Source organism: Nilaparvata lugens, chromosome 4, assembly GCF_014356525.2.
Source record: "Nilaparvata lugens isolate BPH chromosome 4, ASM1435652v1, whole genome shotgun sequence".
NCBI classification, from domain to species: domain Eukaryota; kingdom Metazoa; phylum Arthropoda; class Insecta; order Hemiptera; family Delphacidae; genus Nilaparvata; species Nilaparvata lugens.
This window is the reverse complement of record NC_052507.1, coordinates 51,487,880-51,507,910: the sequence shown is the minus strand read 5'-3', so window position 1 is coordinate 51,507,910 and position 20,031 is coordinate 51,487,880. Positions and strand designations below refer to the sequence as shown.

Sequence of the window (20,031 nt, the reverse complement as noted above, 5' to 3'; positions counted from 1 at the left end):
TTATAGGATTATCGTAAATACCGTAATGTACAGATACTTTTGACATTCATTCAATCCTATTTATAAATAATATATAATTAAAAGAACTCCAATTATTATTGATCTAAACAGTTTTGAATATTTACACAAGATACAAAGATGTGGACTCTCTCTAATAATAAAAGAAATTAGAAAGACGATGTTGTCAGTTTTACATAATTTATTTTCACATTGTAATAATTATTTCACATAATATAAAATATGTAGAATTGTAAAGCTGAAACATCTCTTATCAAAAATACTAGATCATATCAATTAATAATGGAAATAAATATTATTCAATAAAACAATACCATATTGTTTACAATGAGCTTTAGGAGTAGGGCTATACCGTAGAGTTATTCTTTTTGCTCAAGTTTTCATTGAGATTTCAATGCATTTTATACATTACTCAACTAAATTTGAGAGGGTTAGATATAGATGTTTGTTGAGTTTTCAACATCATTCCTGTTTTAAATTTTAAATAACTGTTGAATTAAAATACAATAATTCTGATGATATCTTAACCATAATTCTGATAAAAAAGAAGTTTTTCATCCCTGCGCTACGTAATTCAAAGAACCTGGTGACTGGAGCTAGCCTGAAAGTCTAGACGAGCCTGGAGGCGGAGCCCCCTGGCTAGACGGGTAAGGCAAGCGAAGCGGGCTATAGTTGCTGTATATTTAAATAAATTGTGATATTTGCTCACATATACTGACGATCATAGTACAAATTGTGTTTTTTTTATTCTCCACTTCAGTCTTTAACACTGCAAACTTGTGTTGTCCTTCAATGAAACATAGAAAATTTAGTACAGGACAATAATATCGGGATGAGACTGTAAGAACTACTACCAGCGTCACATATAGTTTCATGAAAATGAACTACTTGGACTATCGGCTTGAGTTACCAATAAAATTTGGAATATAAACGCCCTATATCATGGAATATCTACTCATGTTATCTTTCCTCTTTGATTCTACATAATTAAACACATTCAATAACTTTTGAGATGGCCTCAAGATGTGAAATTGAATAATTTCTTCAATTCAAGACTACTGTGACTGTGTACCTTACTCCTAGAGACTGTAATATGGCATGATGATAATAATAGAAACATTGATTTACATTTTTTATTCATAAAAGCTTACTATACTGTACATACTATTAGAGTAAAAACAACAGACATTAGACCAAAATAGTCAAGAGATTATTTAAATAGATCATTCGATTCACGTACAATTTCAAGTTAAAAACTCATCAACCAGAGTTTTAAAGTTCTCTGATCAATAAAAAAATTTAATTGTAAGAAATATTTAATATGTCAACCCAAAAAAAAATCATGGGTCATATATTCATCTTTAAAATAGTTTCTAAAAGCTTAGCAAGATACATTTAAATAATTTAAAAACACAGATCAATTAAAATATCTTATTTCGACATTATCTTAATAAATTATAATATTTTTGTACAATTACATTAAACCTACTCTGACTTTTCCTGGAAAAGCGAGTCATTTAAAACGTATAAGCTACAGTATTCAAGTTCAAATTGCTCATTTGCAAATTGATCCATTCCCTAAATCCAGGTACATTGACATATACTCCGGGAACAGTGGTACTGCATCCGATACCCCAGGCCACTATGCCCACTTGCTGATATCTGTCTCTGGTGCCCGGGATTGGACAAACTAGGGGGCTTCCACCATCACCCTGCAACATATTTCCAACATGTTTACTCATTTTTCCAAAGTTTTCCAATAGCATAAGGTATATCAATAGAGAAATATCAATGTTTATAGCACTTGTTCAGTTCAGTATTATATTCTTATAATCCCTCATATTTGCTGGAAGAATGGAAGGAACAAGGAAAAGAGGCCGCCCTAGAACACGCAGGCTTCAGGGTATGGAGAAATATTTATCGTGCTTGGGAATGAGAAATTGGAAGAGGCGGGCATGCCAGCGAGATGATTGGAGGCGAATTGTCGAGGAGGCCAAGGTCCACACAGGGCTGCAGCGCTTCGTAAGTAAGTAGTCCCTCATATTTTCTCGAATTCTGTGGTTTGGAGCCCAACTAAGATCGTTACAATCATCTTAAGTTCTTCATTGACAAGGTGTGATGACACTAAAATTGGGAAAGATGACACTAACTAGGTATAGTACCAATAAAAAATCAATTGTATACTTATAATAACTTCAAAGTGAAAAAAACACTCACATATTTTGGTGTGGCGACTCACGTTTCGTGCTAACGACACTAAAGTTTTTATAAGGTTATGAGGGTGAGTATTTGGTCAGAGTGCGGGTGGAGGGGAGTTTTGGCGGTTGATGGAGGAGGATTTAAATGAGTTTGTCAAACAGAGTGTGGGAGGAAAAGTTGATTTGAACAAACTCGTTCAAATCCTCCTCCATCAACCGCCAAAACTCCCCTCCACCCCCACTCTGACCAAATACTAACCGCATAACCTTATGAATACTTTAGTTTCTGTTTGGCTTGAGATGGGAAACACCAGCACGAAACGGTCATCCCCACACCAAAGAATGTGAGTGTTTTTTTCACTTTTAAGTTATATAAGAATAGGTACAATAGTAATAATTCCAGTGAAAACAAGATGGATAACCAACAACAACAATTCAATGTTCATTTTAATAACTAGCATATAAATATAAATTACCATTAGTTATAATATGGTAAGGTTACAATTTTTAAAAAGTTATTGTAAGTCCCTCAAAAACTTGCTATGAATTTTATATTTTCCAGTTGATTGATACAGACCGGTTTGTTAAACCGGTTTTATCTGAAATTTCTATTTCATCAGATCCAATTACAAAATCAGTACCGTACTAATCAATTTAGTTAAAATCATTAAATTTGAGTTTGAATTAATTATTCATTTTTCATATATAATTATTCGTTCTTAAATACTTCTTAGAATTTTGACAAATTTCAATAGATTACTCAAATCAAATCAAATTTATTTATTCATTTAAAATACAATGAAATTTACATACAAAATAGTGAGTGTGAGATATTCATTTTGTGAATTTTCTATGGATAAAACTTTAGGTTGGTACTGAATAATTTTTCTATAAGTATGCTATTTACGTGAAAATCTTTATACTCGAATTAACGAAGCAGTTTCAAAAACTTTCATCAACTTGAGTCCTGATACAGCACATCAAAACTAGTCCACCTCCTATTATAATGAATACTGTTAGCCTATATATAGAGGATAGTAACAATAGCAATATCTAATTATTGTGCTTTGAAATGAAAGTAACATTTTAGGAGGATTCCGAACTATTTGAAAGTTGGAAAATGACCTTGCAAGTATCCTTGCCGGTGACGCCACCAGCACAGACGAAGCTGTAATGCAGCCTGAATTTGGCTCCCAGCCGCGTTTTCCGCAGCTCCTCCTCGCACCTTTGGTGAGGCACCATCGGCAGATCCACCTTTTTAAGTATTGTCTGGTATTCACCGCCACTATCTGTAAAACAAATCCATCATCAATAAATCATCCATCTCAAACTCATCATAAAATAGGCGTATATGAGTCGTATAGTTTCAAAACGTGTTTTATTGTTTACCAAAAATCAAAATGGAGTTTTTGATGCCAGCGCATTCTTTAGTCAATTTCTCATCTATTAATGTGGATATTTTGTTCCAAAAATCTTCTTGTATTAAAAACGGGCTTTGAAAATCGATGTTTATTCCAAAAAAGGTCTTATCCTCTGCAAGTTTGTTCCAAAATATGTCTTCTCCAAGTTCATTCCAAAACGTTTCTAAATCAACCAAAAATGGCTACTTCAGTGAACAGTTCATTCCAAATCAAGTCTCATCCATATCTTATTGTTGCTCTATGAAAATATAGTTGAGAATATTGTTTTATTTCCTTGTCGGTTGGTAAACCTCATAGTTTCAATTATTGTGCAATCGTTTCCTAAACTGTATGTAGTAGTAAGTTAAAGTAATACTCTTTTGCTTTATTGGGCCAGTTCAATTGCAGCCATCTAAATGGCACTTTGAAATAAACCATTCAAAGAGAATTATCCTCACACGGAATGATAAATTGAAAAAATTGTTGGTGAGGGGTGAGAGTCTTTATCGAAGTGACATTGGACAGTCAAAATCTTTATTGAAGTCAAGAATGACAACAAATGATATTCAACTCAATGCTCTGCCTGATGGCAATCCTGTGAAAGTTGCCAAAATAAATTATGTACATAAGCTTGAAGCACTTTGGTGAAAAATGGAGAGAGATTCCACATCTCTCCTTTTATGAGGACGTTTGCTGCCTGCTGGATCTGCCACAGAAAATGGAGATGACCAAGGGCTCATGAATGAGTTATGTTGTGAAGAAGACAGCATTGATGATCGAGTTGTTAGAGAACTCAGGGTCTGAGTCGTGAACACATTTTTTCTTGTATAATGATATGAATGAATGAGATCCAATTCAGCTACTTTCATTACTTCCACTTTTTACTCTTCAGGTTTTACTTATAAGGACTTCAACTTTTTATGCTTAAAAATAACTTTTCTAGTACCTTTTATTATTTTCATGCATTGTTCAATATTCATAACATTTTACTTATACGGTACTCAACTTTACACTTTTGATACTCATTATTGTATCTTAAATGTGAAATAAAATACATTCTCTATAACAAACATCTTGTATTGAACTCAATATAACAAACTAGACTGTTTTTAACAACATAATATTGTATTAACTTGATATGTGAATCATCATCTGGTATATGGCACTCATCATGATGTTTTCTATAATAAAAATGTTGAATTTTTTATGAAAATCTTAGTTTTTATTACAGTCCACTTTTCAAACAAAGTCTTCTCCAAATTAGTGAGTCTGTTCCATAAAATGTCTTATCCATGCAAATTTGTTCAAAAATAGGTCTATTCCAAAGTTTGTTCCAGAACGTTCCTTATTCATTCTTTAATTCAAATTTAAGTGCAAATATGTTGAAATATGTTGTTGAAATATGGTGCAGGGCTAATGAACTTCTAGTTAATGTCTCAAAGAAAAGCTTCATTAACTTTTCGATCAGAGAGCAACAAGAACACGCATCACTTCAATTTAGAATGTGTGATGCTGCTGTTGAACGGGTGGAGAACACTAAGTTTCTTGGCGTATTCATTGATCAGTGCCTGACCTGGAGACCACATGTAGAGATCCTTATAAAGAAATTAAATTCAGCCATTTACACTCTTCACAAATTGGTTAGGATGTCTGATGAGAAAGTTGTTACCATGGCTTACCATGGCTACTTTGAACCCCTTTTAGTTTATGGTATAGTTGCATGGGGAGCTTCAATCCATGGACGTCGTGTCTTCCTCACCCAAAAGAGAGCCATCAGAGTGATGTTTCGTAAACCGCCACGCCATCCTTGCAGGGACTTATTCGCGACAGCGGGCATTCTTCCGGTTCCCTGCCTGTACATTTATTTTTTGGCGAGTATGGCACTGAAATGGAGAAGTGGCTGGACGACTGGTGCAGACATTCACTCTCACAACACACGCAACAGGGAGATCGTGAGACTGGATGCCCACAGAACCACGTTTTTTGAGGCGAGCCCACAGCATATGGCCAAAAAAGTGTATAATGCTATTCCAATTGAAATTCGAGAACTGAATTCTGAAATAGTTTTCAAGAAAAAATTGAAATTGTGGTTAAGTGAGAGATGTTTTTATGACATTGGTGAACTTTTGACTCAGTAATTTATTATTAGAATATTGTGATTAAGTAAAAACTTGAAATTTAAATTAACTGTATGATCTTTACTTTTCAGGTAATGGAGACTTTTGATTCCACTGTTTTTAGTTTATTCAACTACAATAATTCCATCTGTGATATTAACATTGTTTTTAATTATATAGACTATATTGCATTTATATTGAGGTGAAATTTGTAATGTATTTAAGATGTGTATTGTTTTGATGAAATGTTTATGACCTGTGTTAATATTGTATTACATACGATGCATAACATTAAAATAAAATTGAATTGAATTGAATTGAATTGAAGTGGATCAAACTTTGCAATACTCCAAAAGTCAACATTCTGAACTGTTCATAATTAGAAATACTTTCTTAGGAATACCATAATTTCTGCCAAGCAATAGTGGTAATACGTCAAAACGTTTTTTGTCATTCCTGAAAAATTTGAAAAAGTGGAGAAGACACATTTTGGAACTATACGACTCATATAGTATATTGTCCCATGTGCCACATCAGTATGCACATCAGTATTACTTCCTCTAATACAAATGACTATAAAAATTTGATTATATGAGTATAATACAAACTGGATATATAAAAATGAACTATTTTGCTATGACGTTGTATCAGGATATTGATGTGAATTAGAAAAATGTAATTGAAAAAATTGCTGCGATGAAGAAAAGTAAGCAAAATAAAAATTTGTTTTTGTAATAAAATGAAATTTATCCTGTTAGCAAGGTATTTTCAGATTGATTGATTTAAAATAATATTTTAATGTAATTCACCATAGTTATGCATAGGCCTAATTTACTAGGTTTCTTATACTGTCAAATAAATCATTCAGTTGATCCGAAATAACTGAATACAATAAATTAATCAAAATATGCTTTCTATTTACAATATCTCTTGTAGGGAAAATAGTTTCGTACGATTTAAATAAAAAACGATTGAATGAAATGCTCTTACCATACTGATAAAAAGCAATAATTATTTATCTTTGTGAGTTAAACGCTCAATGTACTTTGTCTATAGGCAATTAAGTATTTATTGTAGAATTTACTTGAGAAAATAACAGTTATTTATTGATATGAGTGAATTTTTTTCACTCTCAATTACAAATTGATAGTAGAAATATATTTTTATCAAGAGAAGTTGAAAAAACATCCTAAAAATCTGAAGTACCGTATATACTAGTATATATTATTATTAGTACTGACCATATCTATCCTTGCCCCACCCCGTAGCAATACACTCCTGGTCGTCGAAAACTGTGCTCTGATGAGGCAGGCAAACAGTGTTTATGTTTTCGGCCATAGTGAAAGGCTCACTTAGAACAACCAATGCCACATCATTGTAGAGTCCTCCTGAATAGAAGTCTTTGTGGGCAATTATCTTCATCACTCCTTGCTGTTGGTGAGATATCAGTTCGCTCTGTCGTTGAGTGTCCCATTCCCCTGCTCTTACAACTAGTTTCTTTGGATCACGTCTGCAAACAAATAGATCGAAGATTAGGGAAAAGTTTAAATGTAAATTATTGTGGAATCCACCCTAATAGGCCACACCACATATTAAGCGTATTTTCGAGTGTTTTTTTTTGCGGAAACCAAATCAGCCAATCGGAGAGCTTCCTGCCATCCTGTCCTGCCGACTCTTAAAATAGAACGCTCTCTGAAGATGCTTGAAAAAACGCTTAATATGGTCTGGTCTTTATAAAGTAGAAATTTGGAGTATAATAAAGGTAGAGTTTTTTCCCTTGAACATGACATAGAGCAGCATTGATATTGATAATCATCAATGACTTATATCAAAATGGCATTCATAAATATTTTTAAATAGAGGAAAAGCAACTAATTATAGGATTGTGATCATTTTCATCCATCTAAATGCCAGCAAATTACAAATATATTGAATACCGTGTACATCATATTGATGGGCCTACTATTGGAACTTTTCCAAAATAATTGAGAAACACTATAATTCTACTGTATTATCAATTCCAATTTTATTCAGCTAATTTACTAACAGGACTGCAGTTTCAAGTTTGATCAACAGAGAACAGCATATGATATGTTAGTGGCTTCAGCATGCAACTGTAGTCCTGTAAGTGAAAAAATAAACTGGGCTTGAAAATACAAACGGTGTTTCTCTATTTTATAATTGAAATTATTTTCTAGATTATGTACTTTTTTGAAGTAATCTTTTAACATTGATAGAAATCGTTTGTAAAAAAATAATCCATTCGTAAACAGCATAAAATAAAACATATTGTACAACAGTATGAACAGTATATGCTACTTCAAAAAACGAGGTACAGTAGGTACACCTAGAAGAAACTGAAGTATGTAGGGAAAAGTTTAAAACTGCATATAATACAACATTATTATTATTATTATTATTCTGCTGGTATGCTTCTTCACAACCAGATGGTTGGTCTTTAGAGTGCTTACGGATCCAAGTCAAGTAAGCGCACTTTACTATTGAGTTTGTTGACTGATGAATATAGTTCGTATTATACATGTAACAATAACATACAGTTGTAATTTGTTGACTATTGACAATATTAATGTATTATTGAAGTTCATATTAAACAAATATTAGTCGCAGTTGTTTGTCCCACTATTTTTCACTTAGTTGGTATGATGGTGTTGTGTAATAGTCACTAGTTTTCCTCACTGTTGTTTTCCGTGATGTTCAGGACCCTTCTTGTTATTGAACAGGTGTCTAAAACAACTGATTTCTGTAGTTGAGTGTACAGGTCAGGTGAAAGATTCAGTTGCTCTATGGATTTGTGAAGTGATTTTGGAATTACGGCTGTTGATGATATTACAATGGGAACTATGTAGACTCGCTCCTGATGCCACATCTGCTTTATTTCGTCACACAGAAGTTGATATTAGTTGAAGTTATTATTATTATTATTATTATTATTATTTTATTATTATTATTATTATTATTATTATTTTATTATTATTATTATTTTTATCATTATGAGGAATAAATAAAATTCAAACTTTTAATCGTAAAAATGTAGAAAATGAAGTTCAAAACTGTAAAAATGTATTGTTTTTTATAAATTATTTCTTTATTATTTTAAATTAATGAACTAAACATTTCATTGAATAATTAAGGGTCTCATGTAAAAAAATATTGTAAAAAATAAATTTTGAAACTGCAAATAAATAATTGAGGAGCTGGGTAGAAAAACGACCCGAGGCCACTCGTGTCGTTTTTCCGCAACACGCTTCATCCTATCCGTCATTAAATTCTGAACAGATTGGTACATAAAATGTTGTTGTATCTTGAAAAATGAGTGAGTTGTGAACATTTTTTGTTTGTGTGGCAAACCTGAAATAATTAATTATTCAGCTGACAAGCTGTGAGCCAGCAGCCAGTGAAATCCTTATTTTGTTTCCTTACAAAAGAAGAAGCTGATTCATTGATTGATTGAACGTACTTTACTTATGTATATTACAGTATATAATGGCTTAGACACTTATATACAATAGCTTACAATACAGCAAAATTATAGATGAATTTACATAATATAGACTAAGAAAAATAATTATTGAACTGTATATGATAAGAAAAAAAAGCAATTTGGAATAACTATACAAGATAATATTGTAATGCATCTACATAAATTGGCGGAGCTTTGGACATATCAACATCCATTCTTCGGAAAGAATATTAAAAATATCCTCCCAACTAACTCTCTACCAAATGAATGGTATAAGAAGATCATTAATACATCCAAGGGAACTAATTATCCTCTAGATGATGGAAATAATGAAAGAAGACGCTCCTGAAAAAGAATCCGATGCTGAAAACATTGGGGTGTATGAAATTCCCGAAAATCAGAACAGTACCATGTAACATTCCAGAGTCTTGATTATGGGAAGAAACGTGTTCAAGAAGAAAATATCATCTTTAATTGTTCATTTCTAATTGACATTTTTTAGATCTTTATTACCTACTTATTAATTATCCAATATCATGAGCAATATATTATCATTATCACTACTCTTGATACGGGTTTTTCATCATTTTATTGAACCTCTGAACATGTAACAACCAGGGTTATGGAAAAACGACCTGAGATAATACACCTTATATCCATTAATATCAGTTAGCCTTGGATTACTGGCTAATTATGAATAATATCATTGAGAATAGTATAAAAAGATCAATAAAGTTCAAATACTTGCAAGAATATTGCATTCTGATGAAATAATGAAGATGTGTACTAAATATTTCAAACTCAATTCACGCAAAACTTGATTTCTTGACTCAGGTCCTTTTTCCACCCAACTCCTCAATTGTCAAACCAAATATCCTTACCTGATGGTACAATGCGCGGCTGTCAGCACGACCTGGGGGTGGATGAGGGAGCCCCCGCACTGGTAGACCATGACCCCCATCTCCTCCCGCAAGATGGCCACCATCCAGGGGAACTCGCCGAACAGCGTGTCGCCATCTTCGTCGTTCTTCACCCGCACGGCCACTCCGTTCTCGTTGCGAAACCCGCAGCCCCGCCATTGTTGTTGCGGCGGAGGTGGGGTGTTGACCGTCGGAGGAGGGGGGTTATACCCAGGTGGCGACGCAGTCTGCGGGTTGCGCGGGATGTTTTTCCAACAGCACACGTCTATTGGGTTTTCGCAGTCTGGTTTCGTTCTGAAACATATCAATATAATATTTAAATACTTCATTAGAAAGCGATTTTCACCGCAGTGAATTACTACATAAAATTATTGTCTTATAAGGTGCATCATCGTTTGTGCGTAAACTTCCGCAGTCGACGACGACAAGCATTGTTGACATTTCATATTATACAATTTTAAAGTGTGCTAGAACAGCTGATCAAATAACTTTTATTATTATTTGTGCTTATTATTCAAGAGTCAAACACTATCGAGGAATTTCTCTCCTTGACTGCACCTACAAAATTTTTTCAAAGATCATATATAACAGGATTAAAGTTCAACTGGATGAGGAACTTGGTGAATATCAAGGTGGCTTCAGACCATGGAGAAGCTGTTCAGAACAAATAATCACGCTCAAACTAATCATGGCGTACTACAGAAGACGAAATAAGCCTCTTTCAATTGCATTCATAGATTTTAAAAAAGCATACGACTGCATCCACAGAAGATCAATGTTAAAAATTTTGAGACACTTAGGACTCCATCCAAAACTTATAAAAATGATAGAGCTAACACTGACGAATACAACGTCCAAGATCAAATTCAGAGGGGAACTGTCCAGATCTTTTGTAGTAGAAACAGGTTTGAGGCAAGGAGATGGCCTGTCGCCACTGTTGTTCAATTGTGCCCTGGAATATATAATGAGAGAATGGTATAAGATTAATCCAAAAAATATCAAAGTTGGAACTTCTAGAGATAATATAAATTTGAACTGCTTGGGATTTGCTGATGACCTTGCACTGCTTGCTAACAATATTCAAGAAACAAAGAAACAAATAAATACACTACAGACTATTTCTCAGAAGATTGGCCTTAAAATATCTTTTGAAAAAACAGAACTCATGCTAACTGATCCACCTCTTGCAAAGAAAATCCGTATAGGAGATCAAGAAATAAAGATTGTAGACAGTTTCAAATACCTATCTAGGTGAAATCATAACCTACAATCTCAATGAGAATCGAACGTGGGACAGTAGACTGAATAAGTTGAGAAGAGCACAGTATGCCACAAAGAACACTTACAACAAGAAATCACTATCAATAGCCACAAAATTGAAGCATTACAAGACAGTCACTCAACCGGTAATAACTTACGCAAGTGAAACCATCTTTAAAACTACCAATACCATCGCAATAGACAAATTACTAAAAATCGAAAGAAGAATCATCAGAACCTGTATTAACAAGAACTATCAAGTAGATGGACACTGGAGATTAGCTTCCAACGAAACTGTTTACAAAGAAATTGAACCTGTCACAAGTACAATAAAAAAAAAGCGAATATCTTTCTTCGGTCACCTGATTAGAGCTTCGGAGGACAGACTAAGCAGAAGAATTATTGAAAAGTTGTGGAAAAGTAAAACAATATAAAATGGATTGACGAACTCAAGGAGGATATGAGAGAGTTGAATATAACATTCGAAGATTTGAAGAACAAGTCGGACAACATCAGAATCCTGAAGGACAAACAGACCAGACTGCAGATCAAAGTCAGACACAGAATGGGAAGAGTGATTTCGGACGAGGAAAGGAAATTAATTTCTGAACGAATGAAGAAATATTGGGCTGAGAGAGGACGGAGTAAAGGTGGAAGATACTGACTACAGTGGTCCAATGAAGGCCATAAAATTATAATAAATAAATAAATATTCAAGAGTCAAACACTGCGACCAGTCAATATAGACATAAAAAGGGGGTGTGCTTGCAATTTATATTGTAGTTCTGATTTCTTAATATATTATTTAGGTACATAAGAGAAGTCCAGAACCAATTTATTTCTTCATGCAAAATTTCCTTCTGCTAGATACAGAGTGATACCTGATCTCAGATTGTAGAGCGCAGAGCACAAAAATACGTACAGAGGGATTTTGAATTCTACATATAAATGGTAACAATCGGCAATCGTCGGAAGATATTGTTGATCAAAAACTAAAATTAATCAAAATTGATTTTTTTTCAAATTTCACTAATTTTTGAAGAATCATACTCATACTCATACTCATACTCATACTCAGTACTCATTGGAGGTAGAGAGTTCTAATGATCTCAGTTTATTCAGAATTTTATAATCTAAAAAAAAGCGAGAGCAAATTTTTCAGTCCGATTACGAGATTTGGCAGAAATAGCTAAAAACTGGAAAATTAACCGAAAATACGAGGTTTTTGGGCCACTCTGTATCTAGCAGAAGGAAATTTTGCATGAAAAAATTGGTTCTGGACTTCTCTTATGTACCTAAATAATATATTATTAAGAAATCAGAACTACAATATAAATTGCATGCACCAATGTACCTATATAGTGACTGGACTGTAATAATTTCAACATATATTGCCATTTAAAAGTTTAAAAAAGTATAAACTCAACATTCCCCATTAAAACATAATTGAACATAATCTTTCAGGTTATTATTCAGACAAATTGGAATCCACCCAATCTGAGATCCTAACCCTGTTGTTGTCGAGCATGGCATTTTCGCACAAACAAGAACCCAGTAGCTTAAGATGTGTGAGAGTATGGTTGTCTACTGGGCTGAATACAGTATAACAGTTGGAGGTAGCACATCTTTTACAGGTAATTGTTTCAAACTTCTAATACAGTATATAGCCGGAGGCTAAATTGAACAGTTGTAAGGTTTTAAAAAAGCTTTGAAACTTCCACTTCTGTTTGTAAAGAGATGCCATATTGTTCATTCGAAATTTATAGAATGGTTGTTAAATACAAATAATAATATCCCTCACCAACAAGGTGGATCAGCTTCCACTAGGTGCCTTGTTTAAGGTTTTTCCACCTCAAAAAAAGGTTTCAAAAAATGGATCTATAATCTAGAAAAACTCTATTATGTATTGTTAATGTCTTAAAGAATCATGTAAAATCTGGGCAATCTAATTTTTATGTGAATAAATTTCAATTTATTGTGACATGGCTATCCTTTTTGTATAATGTAGCCCATGTACAGTCTTGTCGGCCCAAATGCCTAGTCAAAACTTAAAACTTATAGGATACTTCAGTACTGTATAACTCGGCTAATATATTATAATAAATCTAGCTCAGATTACTTGAAATATTATAAATTTGAAATAATTCTATATTAAAAAAGAGATCTGTAGGCTAATTATTTCTTATTTATTAGGTAATGAATCCAATATTTGAGAAAATGCTCAACATACTTGACATCAATGACGCCTTCCCCATCATCAATAATTGTTCGATTTAGGGCGCATTGGTAATACGGCACACAAATGCATTCGTCTGGATTCATAGGCATCTCCGGTGGTGGGGGGAACACATCTTTCACCAGTCTATTGTAATCTGGCAAATTGTTCTGGCCTGACGTTGAGCAGAATAGAAGAATCGAGGCAACCAGGAATTTACGCACCATCACAGGAATCTATTAGAAACAAAGGAATTAAAATTTTAATAATTCTCTGATAAATTGAAACTGTTATCATATATGCTTTAGAATATTATTGATCAGATAATAAAATCAATATATTCTCGTAACCTATTTTATCTCTACTAGAGGTATCATAATTTCAAGAAAAATATTAGAAAAACTACTCACGGTATCGGTTCAAATTACCTGTCGTAGCCTACCTCCGGTACTTATAGTGATAAATGGGTCAATAAAAGTATCAAAGTAGAAAATACAACATATTGTGTGTTTTCAATTCATGTAGGCGTACAGTATTTCTCTATACTTGAAAAGTATTGCAGATTACCAGACAATATTACGATACAGTTGTAGCAAATCAATCTGGCCACTGAACACTTTGAAAAATTTAGAATTTGTAATAATATATTAGGATACACACAATAAACAGTAATAAACCATACTATTAAATGAATTGAAAAAAACAACTTATCCTTTTCCACTACCTACAATTATCATGAAAGACAACAATAAAACACAAAAAACAGCTCACATTTTTTTACATTAGGTATATACATGTATAGGTATCCTATCTAAGGATCACAAACCGAAAAATAGTGTACCTAGGCTATACCGGAAGTTCTCACGTCAACTTGAGACTTGAATGTTAGAATAAAAAACAAATTATTATAAAAAACAAATAATTTGAATCTAGACAATTATTGAAAATAGACAATAATGGATGATTTCAAGTGAATTAATAAGCACAACAACCTGAAATTTGTTAGACAGATAATGATACCTAACATTAGTATTACTATTTATGCTAAAGACAAAAAATATGATATTGTTGTACAGTAACCCCTTGTAGTTGTAGTTGTTCATACACCCTACATATTGCCTGTGTGTATGAAATGTCTCACTAACACCCATCGATAAGATAAGATTTATTTTTCAACCTAGTACAATGTACAATACCTACACAGTTAAATATCGCCATAACAAGATAAAACTACATTGCATTCCCTGATTTATAGTTAATAAGATTATTTGCAAATTCTAGACTATTTTATAACACTATTGTAACCTAAATGATCCATTTATACTGAATGTGACATGTAGGCTAATAATATAATTTTTTTAACTTTGTTGTAGTTAAGACACTGTGTTTCCGTACTTGTAAATATTTGATAAAACACTCACTTTTGTTGGAGTACCTATTGAGGAATGCATCTCACTCCTGAAGAGGAGCTTCATCGGCCTCCAGAAGCTCCTATTCAGGAGTGAAATGCATTCCACAATACTCCAAGAAAAGTGAGTGTTTTTTTTAAATATTTACAAGTAACACAATGTCTTTACTACAACAAAGTTATTATATAGTGTTTCGTCATGGAAAGCAACATCAATATAATTTTGTTGGCTAATCTCCTTTTAGAATACAACTTATTTCTCCCCAGTACCACTTCCACCAATCTTTTTGAACACTTTGTAGGCTGTGAAACATTTTCTTCTGATGAATAAAAAGTAATGTAGCACTCATAGTGCGAGGGTAAAGCTTTTAGGCAGCTGCAGAAGTTTGATGGGATTCGGATTAACTTGCTAGAAATTCTCGAATACAGTACGGTAGCCTACAGTACGGTACAGATCGAAAAAGCTAATCTGTGGAATTAAAATTGTAAAATAAATACACTCTCTGATATAGACTGATTTAAAAAAATCTGTATGTGCATCAATGAACATTATTTCAATGGAAAAGTTAAGCCTAGTACGATTTGGTTGCTGGCAAACAAAGACTATTTACTGTATAATAAGCATGTCTTGAGTGGATGCTGTTGGATGCTCGGCAACCAAGTGTTATTGGCTCATCCAAGCTCACTCTTGAAAATTATTTAAAAATACGGCTATAATTGCAATTAATAAATTTGATCCATCTGTGTGGAATTGGTTTAAAGCAACAAATCCTATTAACTGACTGAATAATTATTTCATAGAATAAAGCTTTGAAGATTGCTTCAGATAAACATCTATCAAAACTCCTCATATTAATTATATAGAGTACATAGGTACTGAAATAAGATGCCAAGAAGACAAGAGGATACGTTAGCCTATACATGCCTCACTCTCATTTCTGTTGTGAAACTCGTATGATTGGATCAATTAACTTCGCTCTCTTGTGGAAACTTGGAATTAATAATTTGATCACGTTGTCTTCACAATGTTTCTGGATTTGAATCAGGATTTATTCATCTTCGTGTCCCTTTTTCAATTTTTACTTGTTTTTCCTCCTCATCCTATCAATTTGTATATTTCACCTTACAGTTTTTATAGATTCCAGTCTCTTTCCAAATACCTTTGGCCTACAGCCTTTTCTAGATGGAAAAGTAGTCTCTATACAGCTCTAATATTTGAGGCTTATCAATAAAATATAAGATATTATCTGATTGAGATTGTTTGCAACTCAAGTGAATGATATTAGTTTGACACTATAACTTAGCTGCGAGTAATATAGAAATACTCAAATAGTAATAAGTTAAAGAAAATTACAATACCCTATATTATATTCATATGAATTCAATAATATTATTATCACAATATTCATTTATACGATTCCATGGAAAATGTCTGAACATATCTATCATTGACACGACGGCAAAAATAAAAAACCAAGTTCAAGTAAAGATCCTTTAAAATTAAAGCCTTTATAGAACTCAATTATGACAAATTTATATTTTTCATTCGTCTTGTGGGAATAATGAATTTCATTAAAATTCACATGAATTGATCACAAGTGTGCCAATAATTAGAGATGAAAAAAGTGAACCTTCAAGCCAAAAATGGATAAAAAGTTAAATCAGCGCACTGTGTAGTAAGACAAATTATTTAGGATTTATTGAGAAATCACAAGCGTTTTTAAAACGGCAAAAGAGGAGGCTGATTCATACCAAGAGCTAAAAACAATGTAGTAATATATGAGGAATAATAAAATAATAAGCTGAAGTTATATTATATTTTAGTTGTATACTTTTGATATTTTAGATTTTTGGGGTTAATAGTCGATTAATAGATAATTCGATATTGAAAAAGTACCGTGGATAGGCGTGGGAGGTAAAAATTTTAAACTTGTGAAACATTTCAAAATTATTCACAAGTACGGTAACTAAGCTACTCATACGTGTCATGTTATTTTCATACAATATATGACACATTGTACTTCCTTGATAAATTGCAGGTTCAGTTTTTTCAATTTTTAGGAGAGATTCCGAGTTGCATGTAAGTGATAATAATATTCATTGATCATTTTATTCATAAAATAGCCGGGGAATTACAGAAACGTCATTATTATTCAGTACTATCGCTGTACTCATCCCAATTTTACTTGGCGGTATGTGAAATGTAAATTTTATGTTACTTGTTGGAAGCGCATTAACAGAACAATATAATTTGGAATCACCGTGTGCGTGCTAATCACTATTCAAGGCAATTCAGTTGCACCAGACATGAATAATTAGTATTTTTAAGATACGGTCACTTGACTTCTCATGGAAATTCCAAGTTCTAAATAATTGTTCGCAGAAAAAAAACAACAAAAAAGTTATTCATTTTATTTCAAGTAGTCGTCCTGTTATCTTTAAATCGGACATCAGTTTACACATAAATTTCAATATTAGTAAGACTATTGGAATTTTTTCCTCCATGGAAAAGGTTTACTACAATAATATACATATTGTAATCGAATTAATAACTCGGGTTTTTACTGTTACTTGACAGTTTAATTGCATTCAATGCTTATCCTACTGAGAATAATAATTATTGATGATAACTTATTGATTTTCGTATTTGAGTTACAAGTAAAGTAATAAATTTACATTTTATGTTATATTTCACTGTCATCTTTCACTTCAAGAGCCATCAGAAAGGTAAAAAAAATTATTTTTAATTAATCAATGAAGTTTCTTAATTTATGCATTTATATTGTAAGGGCCCCTTTACAATATATTGTACAGTATTCAAGCATTTTATGTATTAACAATATCAAATTCAACTAGATCATATAAATATACTTTTATCCTGCTACTATTATTTTCTAGGTTCAAGTATTCTCCAAAATAATATTTTTAGCCTACTAATGACGAAATATTGTCGAAAATATAGTTCCTTCAAAGTGAAGACCTTCTTAGATTGTAGAGTGACAACTGCGGATATGTCCTGTTTGATATAAATAAGCTACAGTAGAACTCATTTGGACCGGACCCCATTCAGTTGATCAAATATTCGGATAATTGTATTTTCCCACTAAAAAACGGGAAATTGATGAAAGAAAAACTCTATTAGATATACCAGTATTATTAACTTAAATTATAACCGGTTAAATTCTTTACTTTATATATATAAAAATTTGCTAAAAGGGTGTTGATGCTTCTTGAATATGTACAAAATTCGCAGAAATTATAGTTGAAATTTTGCATACTCCCTTCTAAAAGTGATCCGGATGATTGGCGATTCGGATAATCGGAGTTCGGATAATTGAAGCTGTACTGTAGTTTAAAAAATTATTGTCCAATTGTAAAACTAACATTATATTAACATAGGATTATTTAGCCTAATCCTGTTGTAACAAAAAAATCATGTGCTAGAATTAACGATTTTCAATATTTATACTATCAACCCAGATTCATTCAAATCTGGATTTTTTAAACCAGAAATAATAATAATGTGTCATATCTTACAGTATATATTATCTCAAAGTTTCCATGTTAGATTGTGTGTGACTGAAAGTATATAAAAGCCTACCGGTACCTAATGTACAACAGTGAAAGTCTCTGTGAGATAAAAGTCTCTGAGCCAGTTGCAAAAAAGCTTGTTAAATTTTAATCGTGATTAATTTAACAATAACCAATCAGGTAACTTTCTTCCTGAAAAAACCTCCTCTTTTTGGTTCTTGTGAAATGAATCACTATAAAAACGGGCTTTTATGCAACCGAGCCTCGGTGTGCGGTAAAGAGAGTAAATCCTAATTAATTGGTCAGCTTCAGGTCATTAATGTTTAATTTAATATTAATCATACCAAATCGTTATGAAGGATCTGGGGAATATACTTATTCCAGCATACCTCCCTTTTTAATATTATAATAATCATAATATTGTAGCTCTCAAGTCAATCAATTCAAAGCGATATTCAACAACTTCGACATTAATAATAACAGCATTCCTTTGTTGAAGAACGAAATCGTAGGTGATATTTAAATGTTAAGATAGATAAAATTAAAAGCATTATGACAATGTTTACCTTCAATCGAAATCAATCAACATCTTCTTATTTTATGAAATAAAACTCACAGAACAGTAGAATTTCACCTAGTTATTTAACAAAATACCCACAGAAAAGTTTTTAAAGGACTCTAGAAGCGGAAAACGTCAAAATAACAATGATAGAAACAGCTGTCTTACCTTACTGATACTAATCTGAGGGTTGAGTCAGTTGGAACCGAGCACTGATAAGATAAGCACTTATAAGATATTGTTGAAAACAATCAATGACTCATCACAGGAGGTCGATTCCCGATTACAGTGATAGTAAATCATTCAAAAGTGGATGGTAAACTTTCATTTGTTGAAGAATAGCACAGATTTGCAGAACAAAGATGAATGGAATTCTAGTAGATTCATCAGAAGCACATCACAACACTGGTCAACCTTCATTAGTGAAGAGCTCCGCTACACTGAAGAGTGAAGACTGGTTTTAGTAGAGGATGACCCGCCTCCAATGCCTAATAACCGAATATCTTACTCAGTCAACGCCGAATAGGTTTTCCTTGCTTTCATGATTTCTCTTTTCTTCGTGTGTCCAATTCTCTCTATCTCTTTCTCCACAATTCCTCAATAATTATACTTCAATCATGATGTACATATATTGCCTTTAGTTGCATTTAGCTGTAATTTCAGTTAGTTACCGTACCTTTTTATCCACTATTATTCCATGACATCATACAATATTTGGTTTCACACATTCTTATACATTCTACCTATTACATTATCATCTTCATTTATATTTAAGATAGACCTCACAAGAATAAACTGTCTTCAAACTCCGTCGACACACAACACAATACGTACCGTATTTTATTATCGTAGGTAGTTCAAAAATTGCTTTCATCTTCATTTCCATCAATAAATTCTTCACGATTTGTGAAATTAATTGAATGA

At 32.6% G+C, this 20,031-nt stretch overlaps 1 protein-coding gene across 2 annotated transcripts; it reads right to left on the bottom strand.

The window, feature by feature from the left end:
* Positions 1-756: 756 nt before the first annotated feature.
* LOC111061850 (phenoloxidase-activating factor 2) lies at positions 757-19,610 on the bottom strand. 2 transcript variants are annotated; one of them, XM_039425787.1, is made up of 6 exons: positions 19,276-19,610; positions 13,625-13,845; positions 10,096-10,428; positions 6,975-7,243; positions 3,342-3,505; positions 757-1,730 (listed from the first exon to the last, which is right to left on the bottom strand). In XM_039425787.1, exons 2-6 carry the CDS (start codon positions 13,834-13,836, stop codon positions 1,536-1,538), a joined length of 1,173 nt encoding a protein of 390 aa, XP_039281721.1. In that variant the 5' UTR covers positions 13,837-13,845; positions 19,276-19,610; the 3' UTR covers positions 757-1,535. The 2 variants fall into 2 exon arrangements, with proteins under 2 accessions (XP_039281721.1, XP_039281722.1); XM_039425788.1 differs by having other exon boundaries at positions 19,115-19,287.
* Between the last annotated feature and the right edge of the window lie 421 nt (positions 19,611-20,031).